This window comes from Barbus barbus, assembly GCF_936440315.1.
Source record: "Barbus barbus genome assembly, chromosome: 29".
In the NCBI taxonomy this organism is placed as follows: domain Eukaryota; kingdom Metazoa; phylum Chordata; class Actinopteri; order Cypriniformes; family Cyprinidae; genus Barbus; species Barbus barbus.
In genome coordinates this window covers 28,248,027-28,261,095 of record NC_136757.1, presented here as the reverse complement: position 1 = coordinate 28,261,095, position 13,069 = coordinate 28,248,027, and the positions used below count along the sequence as shown (strand labels likewise).

The 13,069-nt window shown below is 37.8% G+C and overlaps 3 protein-coding genes across 5 annotated transcripts in view; 2 read left to right on the top strand and 1 right to left on the bottom strand.

The window, feature by feature from the left end:
• Nucleotides 1-13,069, bottom strand: part of LOC306849892 (uncharacterized protein) — a gene marked incomplete at its 5' end in the record, with an annotated part of 704,045 nt that overhangs the window by 635,784 nt on the left and 55,192 nt on the right. The gene's annotated exons all lie outside the window — the stretch shown is intronic.
• On the top strand, nt 1,637-9,159 carry LOC306849256 (4-galactosyl-N-acetylglucosaminide 3-alpha-L-fucosyltransferase 9-like). Of its 3 annotated transcripts, none has more exons than XM_079384162.1 (2): nt 1,637-1,735; nt 6,489-7,960. In XM_079384162.1, exon 2 carries the CDS (start codon nt 6,497-6,499, stop codon nt 7,607-7,609), a length of 1,113 nt encoding a protein of 370 aa, XP_079240288.1. In that variant the 5' UTR covers nt 1,637-1,735; nt 6,489-6,496; the 3' UTR covers nt 7,610-7,960. The 3 variants fall into 3 exon arrangements, with proteins under 3 accessions (XP_079240288.1, XP_079240290.1, XP_079240289.1); XM_079384164.1 differs by having other exon boundaries at nt 1,664-1,800; XM_079384163.1 differs by lacking the exon at nt 1,637-1,735 and adding an exon at nt 5,004-5,408 and having other exon boundaries at nt 6,489-9,159.
• On the top strand, nt 9,003-12,008 carry LOC306849257 (cytoplasmic tRNA 2-thiolation protein 1). The gene is made up of 3 exons (XM_079384165.1): nt 9,003-9,159; nt 9,927-10,440; nt 11,352-12,008. Exons 2-3 carry the CDS (start codon nt 9,945-9,947, stop codon nt 11,885-11,887), a joined length of 1,032 nt encoding a protein of 343 aa, XP_079240291.1. The 5' UTR covers nt 9,003-9,159; nt 9,927-9,944; the 3' UTR covers nt 11,888-12,008.

Sequence of the window (13,069 nt, the reverse complement as noted above, 5' to 3'; positions counted from 1 at the left end):
AACAACCAATATGCAAGCTAATAATTACATACTGTAGTTAAAAATGATAGCTGAGAAGTTGTTCATCATACTAATGTTATTTTTTATTTTTCTATATTTGACTAATTATGTATTTTTTATGATTGGTCCGTATATAATCCTACAAACGCTTGTGTATTAATAGATTTTATACAATGTAAAAATAGCCAGGTGTTAAAAGCCACTCTATCAGTTGTTCTCCCCTGTGAAGTTTGACAAACCTATAGGCTGACTGTTTCTGGTTCATTCTTGACAACACATAAAAACGTCAAATTAGTGCAATAATGACAGAGCAGCCCTAAATGAAGATCGTCAGTGCTTGATTGAAATACATCATGTAGAATTGGCCGAGTGTCACAATGCTGCAAACGCTGTAAAATCTCAGTTCAACATTATCTTTATTCTTATTCGAAGGGTTCTGATAACATACATACGTGTTAAAATAAAAGACGTTACAAAAGAGTTACGGAAAAATACCCTGAAAATAAATAAGTGCATGTTTGTCCAGGCAGCTTTTTATTTCTCCATATAATGAACATCAAAACTTGCTAATTATTCAACAAGAGCAACAGGCAGAGTCACTCAACATTGTGCAACACTATTCGGATCCCACATGCCAACGCTTGACTTCTTCGTAAAAAAAGGAGTGAAGAGTTTTTTGTCGCTTTGAACTCATCTCGACCTCTAATGAATGATGGGTCGTGGGCGCGAGCCTGGGCGTGTAGTGACGTGACAAACTGAGTGACTGATTGCCATGGAAACGTAAACGTCATGTATATCTTGTCTCTTTGAATTTTATATCATTCTGCATTTATATACATTGCTCCATTAAAACCTCAACATGTCGAGAACACAACTGTCCAATCAAAAAGTGCGGGTTTACTTTTTATAAAAAGTGTGTGTGTGGGGGGGGGGGGGGGGGGGGGGGGGGACACGTCCCTAGCGTAATCTACGCCCCTAGCTGTGCGTGTAGTTCAATCTGTAGTATAGTGAAGCAGAGCTACCCATAAACAGCCCAGAATGGATGAGAAGCACAGATAAAAAAAAAAAAAAAAGATTTAGGGGCTCAGTTATTTTATACAGATCGATGCATTTCTTACAGATTTCTGCTCATTCGAAATCAGATACAGATGAAAGATTACATTTGTTTGAATGCATTATTGAGAGAGCGATTGCGTGTGAAAGTGTTGTAGTAGTTGTTTAAATCATGCCTACAGCTCAAAATATTCAGTATCTAGAAGGAACAAATTCATTGAGAACTACTTTAACTTCCTTATTCACATTCTTTCTGATTTGAGTGTTAGTCATTGCTCATTGTTCAGCAGGGACATGCATTTATCGCATGAATTGAAGTGTCTAAAATAAATGTGCACAGTTTAGCTGAATGATGAAGTTTACTTTGACTGTATGCTTTGCACAAAATTAACAAACTGTACATTGAAACAAAATAACCAGAACATTAACAATAAGAGCTCGTGTGTGGTGTCAATCAGATGCGCTCTCGGCCACTGATGCTCGTGACGTTTTCTTTTAGAATTATGATAGAAATACAAATTAGTGAACGAACCTCACTGAACGTAGGCCTACTGAGCGAAAGTGAAACCGATAAAACAGCCAACCTTTGGAATCGACTCTGATTGCCAACGCCTCGATCCTTTTTGGAATCCATTCCCAGCTCGTCATCGAATCCTCTCGTCAGAAACAACGAAGTGCAGAGGTGTGTGTGAATTTACTCATTTCTATGGAAGCCCGTTTCCGCCAATGAATAAAAAATAAAACAAGGTAATTGCGACTTTTTTCCTCTCAACTGCGAGTTTATATCTCACAACTGTGACTTTCTCGCACCATTAAACCACTCTCCGTGTAAGGCTTTGCAGTACTTTGTTCAGTTTGCTATAGCTGAACTATATATTGAACTAGATGAATGTTGCGTCCGAATATGATTTTTGAACAAACATAAAAATGACTCATTATTCTTTATTTCGGTGTTTTGCGCTCGTGTTGGACAGTACCGCCGGGCTTTCAGACACAACATAGTTCTGAGTTTGAGGCAGCTTCTATCGCGTTATTTTAATAACAGCTGTCAAGTAAAGAGTGTATTATTGTAACACTATTATTGATAGCTCATCGGCAGCTTTATTTCCAGAAATCCCTTCATGTGCTGGTACAGCAGAATCCGACTGTCCTTCAAGTGCAGAATACTTCATTCATACTTCATTTATACTGCAAAGTTTAGCATCAACCCAAATACACACGGTTCAGCTATGAATCTGAGTAAAAACAAAAAAAAACAACAACAGTGTTTTTGAGCAGGGTCCTCAAGGAACTGAATTGTGGCATTTATCTGGAATATAGGCTTCCTGTGTTTGGACATTTTCATAAACGTTTTCCTGAATATGCTTCTTACATTTTACACTAGTTTACAGCCAGAACTGCAACCAGAACGAGACCAACTTATATTATTATTGTCTATAGCAATGATAATTTAATCACAGAAGTATGTATATTATATAGGCCTGATATGAAGAGTTCAGATGCAAAAGCCTCTAAGTGCCATCTGAAATCTTCTTCTAAAATGAGCATTTGTCTCAGGTACAGGTTCTTTTCATTGTCATTAAAGTGAAATAACTGAACATAAACGAAAAAATACTAATTTTAGAAGAAAAGATGGCATAAGCTTTTGCATCTGAACTCTTCATATATAATTGACTAAATAATAATAAAAAGAAAACTTATTTAAAAATAATGAATCCTTAATTTATTTATAATTTTCATCGGGGATGTCTTGCTTGGTCGATATCTTACAACATTAAATACAGGAGATAAGATAATTCTATAGCAAGAAGATAATGCGAGAGTGAAGGAAATTCATATATAGGCTATCCACTCTCGTGTTACAATAATACACTCTTTACTTGACAGCTGTTATTAAAATAATGCGATAGAAGCTGCCTCAAACTCAGAACTATAAAGAAATGAAGACTGTTGTGTCTGAAAGCCCGGCGGTAATGGTACTGTCCAACACGAGCGCAAAACACCGAAATAAAGAATAATGAGCCATTTTTATGTTTGTTCAAAAATCATATTCGCACGCAACATTCATCTAGTTCAATATATAGTTCAGCTATAGCAAACTGAACAAAGCACTGCAAAGCCTTACACGGAGAGTGGTTTAATGGTGCGAGAAAAAAAGTCAGAGGGGGATTGGAGTTAAGAGCTCTCACAGCCTGGGGAAAAAAGCTGTTGAGCAATCTGACAGAGCGAGCTTTGATACTCCGGTACCTTCTACCTGATGGTAGGAGCTGGAAGAGGTTGTGGGAGGGGTGGGTGGGGTCTTTCACGATGCTGGAGGCCTTGCTGGAGCATCGTGCAAGGAAAATGTCCAGGATGGAGGGGAGAGGGGCACCGATGATCTTTGCAGCAGTGTTCACTGTCCGTTGTAGGGTCTTGCGGTCAGCAGCACTGCAGTTCCTATACCAGACAGTGATGCAGGTGGTCAGCACACTCTCAATGGTGCCCCTAGAAAGTGGCTGAATAACAGAAGTATAGGTTTCTCCTCTGCTGTATCAGTAAGAGAGTTGTCCTCTGCTTTAACAATAAGAGAGTTGTTGCTCTTGGCACAGTTTTGTTCTGAGTCTAGTTTGGGTTTAGGAAGTGGTCAGTTGTGTGAAGGTGAGCGCCAGGAAAACATGATGCTCATAGAGATCACACAGGGGAGAATACAGAGCTTTATATGCTCTGGGGAGCTGTGCTGGGGTCGGGATGTTAGGAATCACTTCCTATGGCTTTTTCATTTTTTAATACACTTAGGCTACTTACAAACATGATATGGAAAACACACAATCGAGCTACAATAATAGAATTTACAGTTTAACGCATGTTATGAAATTTGGTCAAATTTAGCTTAATAAATTAAAACTACAAATCGGGAAATGGACTAGTGTCGGTGAATATTAAAGCGCAAAAAGACTATTAAAATATAAATCCTGCATGCTCTGCGTGTCTCTGTGAATGAATAGCAGTTTTGTTTATTACACACATGCTGAAACACACGTGACACTTGTGAAGTTTTCAGCATCTGTCTCGTTTGAGGACATGAACTTCATCTCTACAGTCACTTTAACAGCATTTTACCGTTTAATTTCAGAAAATTATCACTGAGAAACTCATTGAGGTCTTCACTACAACCTACTAAGAAAGTTTGGATTAACTTGTAGAAACTATAACACAAATATTACTATTGCACAGCAATATTACAATACAATTGCTCCCCTCTGCTGTTTGTCAAATTTTGAACACAGGGGGCGTATTACAGAAAGTTTCTTATCTTAATAATCAAGCTGCACAATCCACTCTCAGGTCTCAAGCACCCAACACTGCCCGAGCTGCTGCTGATGAAGGAAACAAAAGCTACTTCACTTTGAAAATCACCTTTTGAAAAAAAACCATAAGGCATTATTCACTTGCACTACAGCCAGTAATGCTCCGTGATGCTTTTGCTGGTCTCTATAATGCTGCTTGCAGTTCCTGTGCTAACTCTAATATGTTGTGTGGCAGTCTGTAATTACTTATAAGTGTTTTGTCATCAAAATATAACACATCTTCAGGGTCCTCCAAGAGTCTTTCTACCATTAAACATCTTTGTTCTTCATTTTCAACTATTAATAAATGTAATATCATTGTCGGACAGCACAGTTGTGTATTTTTCCATTAGCTTTCAAATATTTTTGAAGTTAGGACAGCTGTGGGGTTGTCCTAAAGTTAAGACAGTTTTTAGGGTTTTTTGTCAAGTTAGGAGGTTTCTGTAATACCCCTTTCCTATCTGTAGTTAAGATAAGATAACGCACTTATGCTGTTCTGTAATAGATTTTGTCCTAAATGTGGTCCTAACTGAAATGACCATGGTTACCAAACAGATAAGATTTTAAAGTTAGGAGGTTTCTGTAATACGCCCACTTGTCTCCACCAGTGGCCACCATTGTATTGCAGTACTATGTGTGTATTTCCTGCTTTTACCAGATTTCTTTCCTTACGCGTTGTGTGTTGTATATGTGCAGACTATCATTTGTATGACTGCTTAATTTTACTGTGCGTTTGCTGTTTGAATTTGTCCGACTGTCTGTGGAGTATCTTAAGATCAGGATATAGTCTACTGTATGCCCTAATGTAAATAGAGTTCGGACTCTATTTGTCGCTCGAGGCGGGTGTGTCAGAGCTCTGTCGGGAGTTTGCAAGCGCTGGCTGTCTTGTGTGTCTTTCTCCGATGTGATACATCTCTATTCTGAAACTTCCGTCTTTCAGCAAAACGCCTGATGCTCTGGTGCTGACCACGTCGCTATCGTGTTCGACAAAGCACTTTTCTTTTTTTAAATCAAGGGCTCTAAAAAGCGGTGAGGACTTGAATTTACTACATTAATTCCAGACATGTTGCACAATGTGAATCGTGTCTAATTGAATGAGACATATGTCAAATTTAGCAAATAAAACAACAATTAGATAACGGCGTGAGACAAGGAGGGATGTTATCCCCAATTCTGTTTAACCTTTACATGAATGATCTGAATATTTGAATGCCTGCAAAACTGTGTGTATGATTAGGAATATTTTAGTGAATCATATTATGTATGCAGATGATCTTGTGGTGTTTAGTCCTAGCAGTGCTGGTATTCACTATGTGTTCTGATTATGGTCTTGAACATGATATTTTATATAATCCTGATAAGAGTGTGGTTATGATTTGCAGAACTAAGGAGGATAAAATAATACATTTTCCAGTTTTTAAGTTGTCTAATAAGAGTCTCACTGTGTGTGGAAAAGTAAAATACCTCGGACATTTTATCACTGAACACATGACAGACGATGAGGATATTGAAAGGCAACGCCGTATGATGCAGGAGAATATACTTTTACTTGAGCTTAGTTTCTGTTCAGATGAGGTGAAGATGTCGCTTTTCAAAGCATACTGTATAAACACTGCTCATTTGTGGTTTAGCTACAGAACATCTAGTCTACAGAAGCTGCAAGTAGCTTGTAATGATGCAATGAGAATCTTACTAAGGACACCTAGATGGCATAGTGCAAGTGAAATGATTTTGAGTGCAAGAGTAATCACTGTTACGAAATCTTATGTATAGATTTATCTGCCGGCTTAATGCTTTAAAAATGAGATTATTGTGGGTCTATCAAATATAAGGGTTTGTACTACACGGTATCAGTCAAAGCTGTGGAGACACTGGTATTGCTGTATTTTGTAACTCTTTATGTGTGTGATAGATGCTATGGGTTGTATATGTTGTCTATTGTCTTTTTAAAATCTGGACCTTGAGTCTTTAATAAAGATTGATTGATTGCTTCCACTGTCTGTGCTGTAGTTTTGGTCTTTCTCACAGACCTTTTATTTAATTCAAAATACCTTTTGATATCAAGTGTTTTTACTGTCGTTTATCATTGTTTTTTTTGTTTTTTTTTAGATCAGAAGATGTCAAGCACAAATAGCTCAATGCTGTGCCGTCTGGGTGTAGTAGTGACATTTGCAGTTGTCATCTCTATGAGCATCATGTTTTCCTGGTTCTCACCTTCACACAACTGTCCATTACCACTTCCTAAACCCAAACTAAACTCAGAACAAGACTGTGCCAAGAGCAATAACTCTCTTACTGATACAGCAGAGGAGAAACCTATACTTCTGTTATGGGTTTGGCCTGAAAATTATAGATTTGATTTCAGTGACTGCAAAAAGTTTTACAATATTGATAATTGTCATCTGACGGATGATAGAGCTCTGTACAACGATGCAGATAATGTCATCGTTTATCACAGAGCTCTCAGCTGGGATCTGTCCAACCTTCCTCCATCTCCTCGTCCTCCGTTCCAGAGGTGGATTTGGTTGCATTTGGAGTCGCCAACCAACACCAAAAGGATACCGGGTCTGGAAAACCTGTTCAATCTCACTCTCAGCTACAGGCAGGATGCTGATATTCCTGTACGGATGCGCTTGATGACCAGGAAGAAACCTAATGAGGATTTTGTGATTCCCAAAAAGGACAAACTTGTGTGTTGGATTGTAAGTAACAACGATCCCGTAACTGGTGTCAACGCAAGGAATGTTTTTTACAGAGAATTAAGCAAATACATACAAGTGACTTTGTTCGGAAAGGCTTATGCAAGGTTCCTTGATTATAATGATTACTATCCAACCCTGGCTAGCTGCAAATTTTACCTTGCCTTTGAAAACTCCATCCACAAGGACTACATCACTGAGAAGATAAACGGGCCGCTCGCAGCAGGTACCGTCCCTGTGGTGTTGGGTCCTCCGAGAAGAAACTATGAAAACTTTGTTCCTGCTGAGTCCTTCATTCATGTCAATGACTTCCCAGATGCAAAGTCACTAGCCGAATATCTGCTTCAGCTGGACAAGGATGAAGATGCATATCGCAAGTACTTTAACTGGAGGAAACATCTCACTCCAAGTCCTCATTTAATATTGCAGACTCAAGAGTTTGTTCTGGCTATTTGCACTGCCTGTGACCATGTAGCACGACACAAGGAATATAAAGAAGCTCATGATCTCTATGATCACTATTTCAATTAAAGTTACCTCAGATTTTGGACTTTGATACAAATAATGATTAATTTTACTGTACAAATATTTTTAATAATACATTTTATGGATGTTATCACTTGCGTTTGTATGTTTTCATCTGCAAGTCCCTTTTAAATCACTTTTGGATAATATTCAGGAAGAAAGACAACTAAGTTTGTGTACTGTTGCTATATTCATAGGTCTTGTTGTTGGCTGGTTGGCTCACTATTGCAAAGATACAGACCAGAATACTTATTTCTATGTCTTGTTAGAAATACTATTTTTGTTTGTAGGCTAATTTATGTTTTGGTAATGTAAATTCAAATTACATAAATATAAGGTAGTGTCTTTGAAACTGTGAACTCGACTCTGCACTCGTAATTTTATTATACACTTAATATACAATGCATTTAATGTAGAATAATCGTGATTTTTTTTTCGACATAGAACAGAGGTGTCAAACTCAGTTCCTGGAGGGCCGGAGCCCTGCAGAGTTTAGATGCAACCCTAATTAAACACACCTGATCCAGCTAATCATGTCATTTAGGCTTATTGTTTGTGTGCTGGACAGGAGCGGAGCTAGGGGGTGGCCGTGCTCAAAACTGCAGTTTGTGTCCCCTTTTTCTTGACAAGAAATTTACATCATAAATAAGCGCATGAGAAACTGAGCATACGACGTAGTTCTGTCATCAGTTAAGTCATGAAATTACCAAAAAGGTGATTAAAGCTGCAAACGGTGCATGCATGTATGCATTATATTTCAGAACGTCTCTCAAATGCATACTAAAATATAGGCTATCGTGCGATTCCAGATCACAATAAGGCGCAAGCTGATATGTATTTTAATTTTTTATTTAATGCACGAGTAAATGTAAGCACAGTGCACTTATACTAGAAAATATGCACTGTTTTGTCATTAATTTTAAAAGTACAAACGAAAATTAAATGCATAAAACAACTCATTTTACATTCTGGCATTTATGTGCTGTTGTCTTCCGGCCTTTTTCACATTCTTACCACTAACTGCATGTCTCATCCATGAGTATGTAATGCCAGAGAACAAGTTTTTTGGGGATTTTGAGAACCAGAACCAAACTGACAGCAATAAAGTTATAGTGAGCCCCTGTATTAAAATACCTGGAGGTGAGAAATAATACAAAAATTGTCATATTACTCAGTATAATAATTCACACATGTAATTGTGACCATATTTTTATACTGAAATAATGAATATTTCTGTGCCACCCCTATGAAAACATCCTGGCTCTGCCACTGGTGCTGGAACTAAACTCTGCAGAGCTGTGGCCCTCCAGGAAGTGAGTCTGACACACTTGACGTATAAGGTCAAATGTAAACGCCAGGACAGAAGAGGGCGCCAGAACTCCGAGTCAAACCGGAAGACACGTTCAAAACATCTGTGACGCTTAAAACGTGTTTAAGAGCAGTCCTTGCAGTTGTATTTTAAAAAAATTTAATATCTCCCAGTTTAACGTTTTATTTTCTTCAGCCCGTCTTTACTCGATTAAATGAGTTAAACCCCGGAAATACGTAACTTAAAGGTTTGTATTTTTTGTTAAATGACTTTCATACAGTTTAAGTGCTATTTTTTAATGTCTTACTCTCTAAAATGATTCTCAAATGCTGTGAACTTCCATATTCAGTCATAGTTTCTGACCGTTCTTTAACCCTTTCAGACATTGTATTTACTTCAGGTATTAATTTATTCAGCCATAAAGCATTAAACGGTCATTTTTGAGGTGATATCTGCCTGTAATGAGATGTATAACATCAGTAAATCCATTGTACTTTATTAAGTTAATATGCTTTTAGATGCATACATATTTTAATATTTTTTTCTGCAACATGTTACTTCAAGAGAACATATTTTATGATTCCAGATTTAAGTATTGATTTTAAAAGCAAAGCTATCTGAAAAACTGCAAGTGCACCTAGGGCAAAAGCTGCATGCAAAGGATGGTCACACCATGTTGATTTAATTTAGTTAATAGATCTATTATAGATTTATGAAGCTGTTTATTTTTGACACAAGTGCTTAAACTTTTAACAGCACTGTAGCTTTGCAGGTAGGTTTCTTGAAGCATCTTGGAGACATTGCCACAGTTCTTCTCGATTTAGTCTCAGTGTGTGTTAGTGTATAATATATACTCTTTTTTTAACATTTAAATTAGGTGAAAATGTATAGCTGCTTTTACATTTTAGAATTATTTGCAGCAGGATGATCATATTTGGGGTCTGTGACACGTTAAAGATTGAGAACCAGTTAAAGATGTGTTTTGACCTGATATTTCTCTGAAATGCTGTGCAGTGCCCTGTGTGTGTCGTCATGCCGGTCCAGTGCAGTAACTGCGTCCAGAGACGTGCTGTGCTCAAACGGCCCAAGACCGGACACTCTCTGTGTAAGGACTGTTTCTTCTGGGCGTTCGAGGAGGAGATCCATCAAACCATCGTGTCCGCCGGACTCTTTAACCATGGCGAAACCGTGGCCATCGGTGCCTCGGGTGGAAAGGACTCTACTGTCCTGGCCCATGTGATGAAGGTCCTGAACGAGCGCTACGACTACGGCCTGAACCTTCTGCTGCTGTCGGTGGATGAAGGCATCACGGGTTACAGAGATGATTCGCTGGAGACGGTGAAGAGGAACCAGCAGCAGTATGAGCTGCCGCTGAAGATCGTGTCTTATGAAGAGCTGTATGGCTGGACCATGGATGCCATCGTGAAGCAGGTGGGATTGAAGAATAACTGCACTTTCTGTGGTGTGTTTCGCAGGCAGGCACTGGATCGAGGAGCCATGATGCTGAAAGTGGACAAGATATGCACAGGCAAGTGATCAGTGTCTTTCACTGCCTTTGCCAGTTTGATCAAGCATGTCTGTGTGAGATTTTAAACATTTTCCAAGACAAATTATGTGTTTCGGTGTTAATAAATTGCATTGTACCATCTTTGCATGCATGTTTAGCAATAGAAGTATATTTAGATTCTTTCAAGATCCACTAAGAATTTCTGATGTTTCCATTGCCTGTCAAATTATACAAATAATGCAAAGAACATTTCTTATGCTTTAAAAAAAAAATTGTCACTGATGAATTGTCATGTTTATTGTTCTGCCTTTTATGGTTATTTAAAATTAAATTTCTCGTAGTGTAATTAAATTAATTTTAAGCAAAATATAACCTTAATGTTTGTTTCATGTGGTAACACATAAATTAACCCTTTTGTAGTCAAATGTTTTAATGATTGAATCATCCCGAGTATATTCTATTACACCTACAAAACATTAAGGTTAATTTATAAGGATATATTATAGGTTATATTTTAAGATTTATATTTCATGGGTTTTATACAATGTAACGCATAATTTTCTTGTTTCATCCCTTAAATTATTCTCAAATAATCTGAACTCCCATATAAAGGAAAGTGACAAGGATAGACCAAAAATCATCCTCTTGAAGAAAGAAAAGAGTTCAATAGAGTTAACACTTCTCTTTTATGGAGGAACAAGCCTGCAGAAATTAAATATAGAAATAAATTAAATAGAACAGATCTGACACTTTTCAACCAATGATACAGAAAGGACCAGTTCCCTCATTTGCATGTTACATAACATTTATAAGTAAATGTATAAACAAATCTGTAAATAAACAAATTAATAATTTGTTTATTTTCCAAAAACTTTGGAACAAAAATTCCAAGGCTGATAGGTAGAATGATGTTTGTTTTGTTTATTGAACAGGTCACAATGCAGACGACGTGGCAGAGACGGTGCTGATGAATGTCCTGCGTGGAGATATTGCTCGTCTTCGCCGCTGCACCGCCATCAGCACTGCTAGTGACGGAGAGGGCGCCATCCCACGCTGCAAGCCCCTCAAATACGCCTACGAGAAAGAAATCGTCCTCTACGCCTATTTTAAGAAGCTTGATTACTTCTCTACAGAGTGCATCTACTCACCCAACGCCTACCGGGGACACGCTCGCGCCTTCCTCAAAGACCTGGAGTCCATCAGGCCCAGCTCCATCATAGACGTCATCCACTCGGGCGAGACGCTCTCCATAAAGGAAGGCGTGAAGATGCCGGTGCAGGGAACGTGCTCGCGCTGCGGCTACATCTCCAGTCAGGCCCTGTGTAAGTCCTGTGTTCTGCTGGAGGGCCTGAATCGAGGTTTACCCAAACTGGGCATCGGGAAACATCACCGTCTGCACAGCAAAATTCTGGCTCAGGAGCCTTTGACCGAACAGGAGGAGAAGAAACTGAAGCCTGTGGACTTCTGACACAAAATCGAGACTAGATTTGAAAAACTGGACATTTCAGTTACATGTGTCCTATGTTTTTAAGATGCTCTGGGGCAGTGGTTTTCAAACCTGTCCTGCACATTTTGTATGTCTCCCTTATCAGACACACCTGATTCAACTCATCAGCTCGTTAGTAGAGACTGCAAGACCTGAACTGGGAGTGTCTGACAAGGGAGACATACAAAATGTGCAGGGCAGGGTTGAAAACCACTGCTCTGGGGTGAATGTTCTTAATGCGAGATTTTGTTTGTTTTATTCAAAGTCTTTTTCTCTTTTTTTTTTTTTTTTCAACCACAGGGAAATGAATGTCACATCTTGTTACGTTCCCCTGCATGACATTATTTTTATATATATATATATATATATATATATACTGTATGTCCAAGGACGTAACACTTGTGTTAATATGTTTGCTGAAGCCGCAACACAGATCTTGTTTTACAGACAGTCATGAACTTTTTCTAAGTTATACCACCTTCCCATCAGGAGAAACGTTTCAAATGCTCATGATTTTTTTATTTATTTAAACAATATTCATGACAAAGTTACTCACCATTTCTCCTTTTTGTTTTCCTGTTTTAGGATCATTACTGTAATTCAAGCAAAGACTCGTTTTATTGACAAAATACATTTTTACTGTCATTATTATTGTATTCCTTTTCCTTGTTTTTTTTTTTTAAGGGAAATTATTTCTTTATGGAAATGCAATAAATAAAATTGTTCTAAAGTTAGTTCTAAAACAGATTGATTTTGGGTGAAATATGAAATTTAACCAGCTTTGTTCCTGTCAAATAATATGAATTTTTATAACTGAATCAAACTGAATACATTTAGTTACACCCCAATTTATAAGAATTCCATCAAGTCAAAACAGCTTTTTATGACGGCGCATGTAGTGCCTGCAAGGGAGCAAACAAATAGTTAATTTTAAATGGAAAAGGATAGACATGTAAGTGTAGATACAGAGGCAGATATTGATAGTAACATACAAAATAAAGGACTATTGTGTTGGTGATGACAGTGTTACATTTTAAATGCTGACAGATTTTCAAACTTTAGTCCTATTTTTCAAAGTATATAGTTTATCAAAATCAAAAACATAGTACGCCTACAGATATCATTTATAAAGGCTTGATAGAAGCCTCCTGATGTTAATAACAT

Coding starts and splice junctions, on each gene's coding strand:
- LOC306849256 (XM_079384163.1), top strand. CDS start 6,497: ATGTCAAGCACAAATAGCTCAATGCTGTGCCGTCTGGGTGTAGTAGTG.
- LOC306849257 (XM_079384165.1), top strand. CDS start 9,945: ATGCCGGTCCAGTGCAGTAACTGCGTCCAGAGACGTGCTGTGCTCAAA. Junction 10,441..11,351: donor AGTGGACAAGATATGCACAG/GCAAGTGATCAG, acceptor TTTATTGAACAG/GTCACAATGCAGACGACGTG.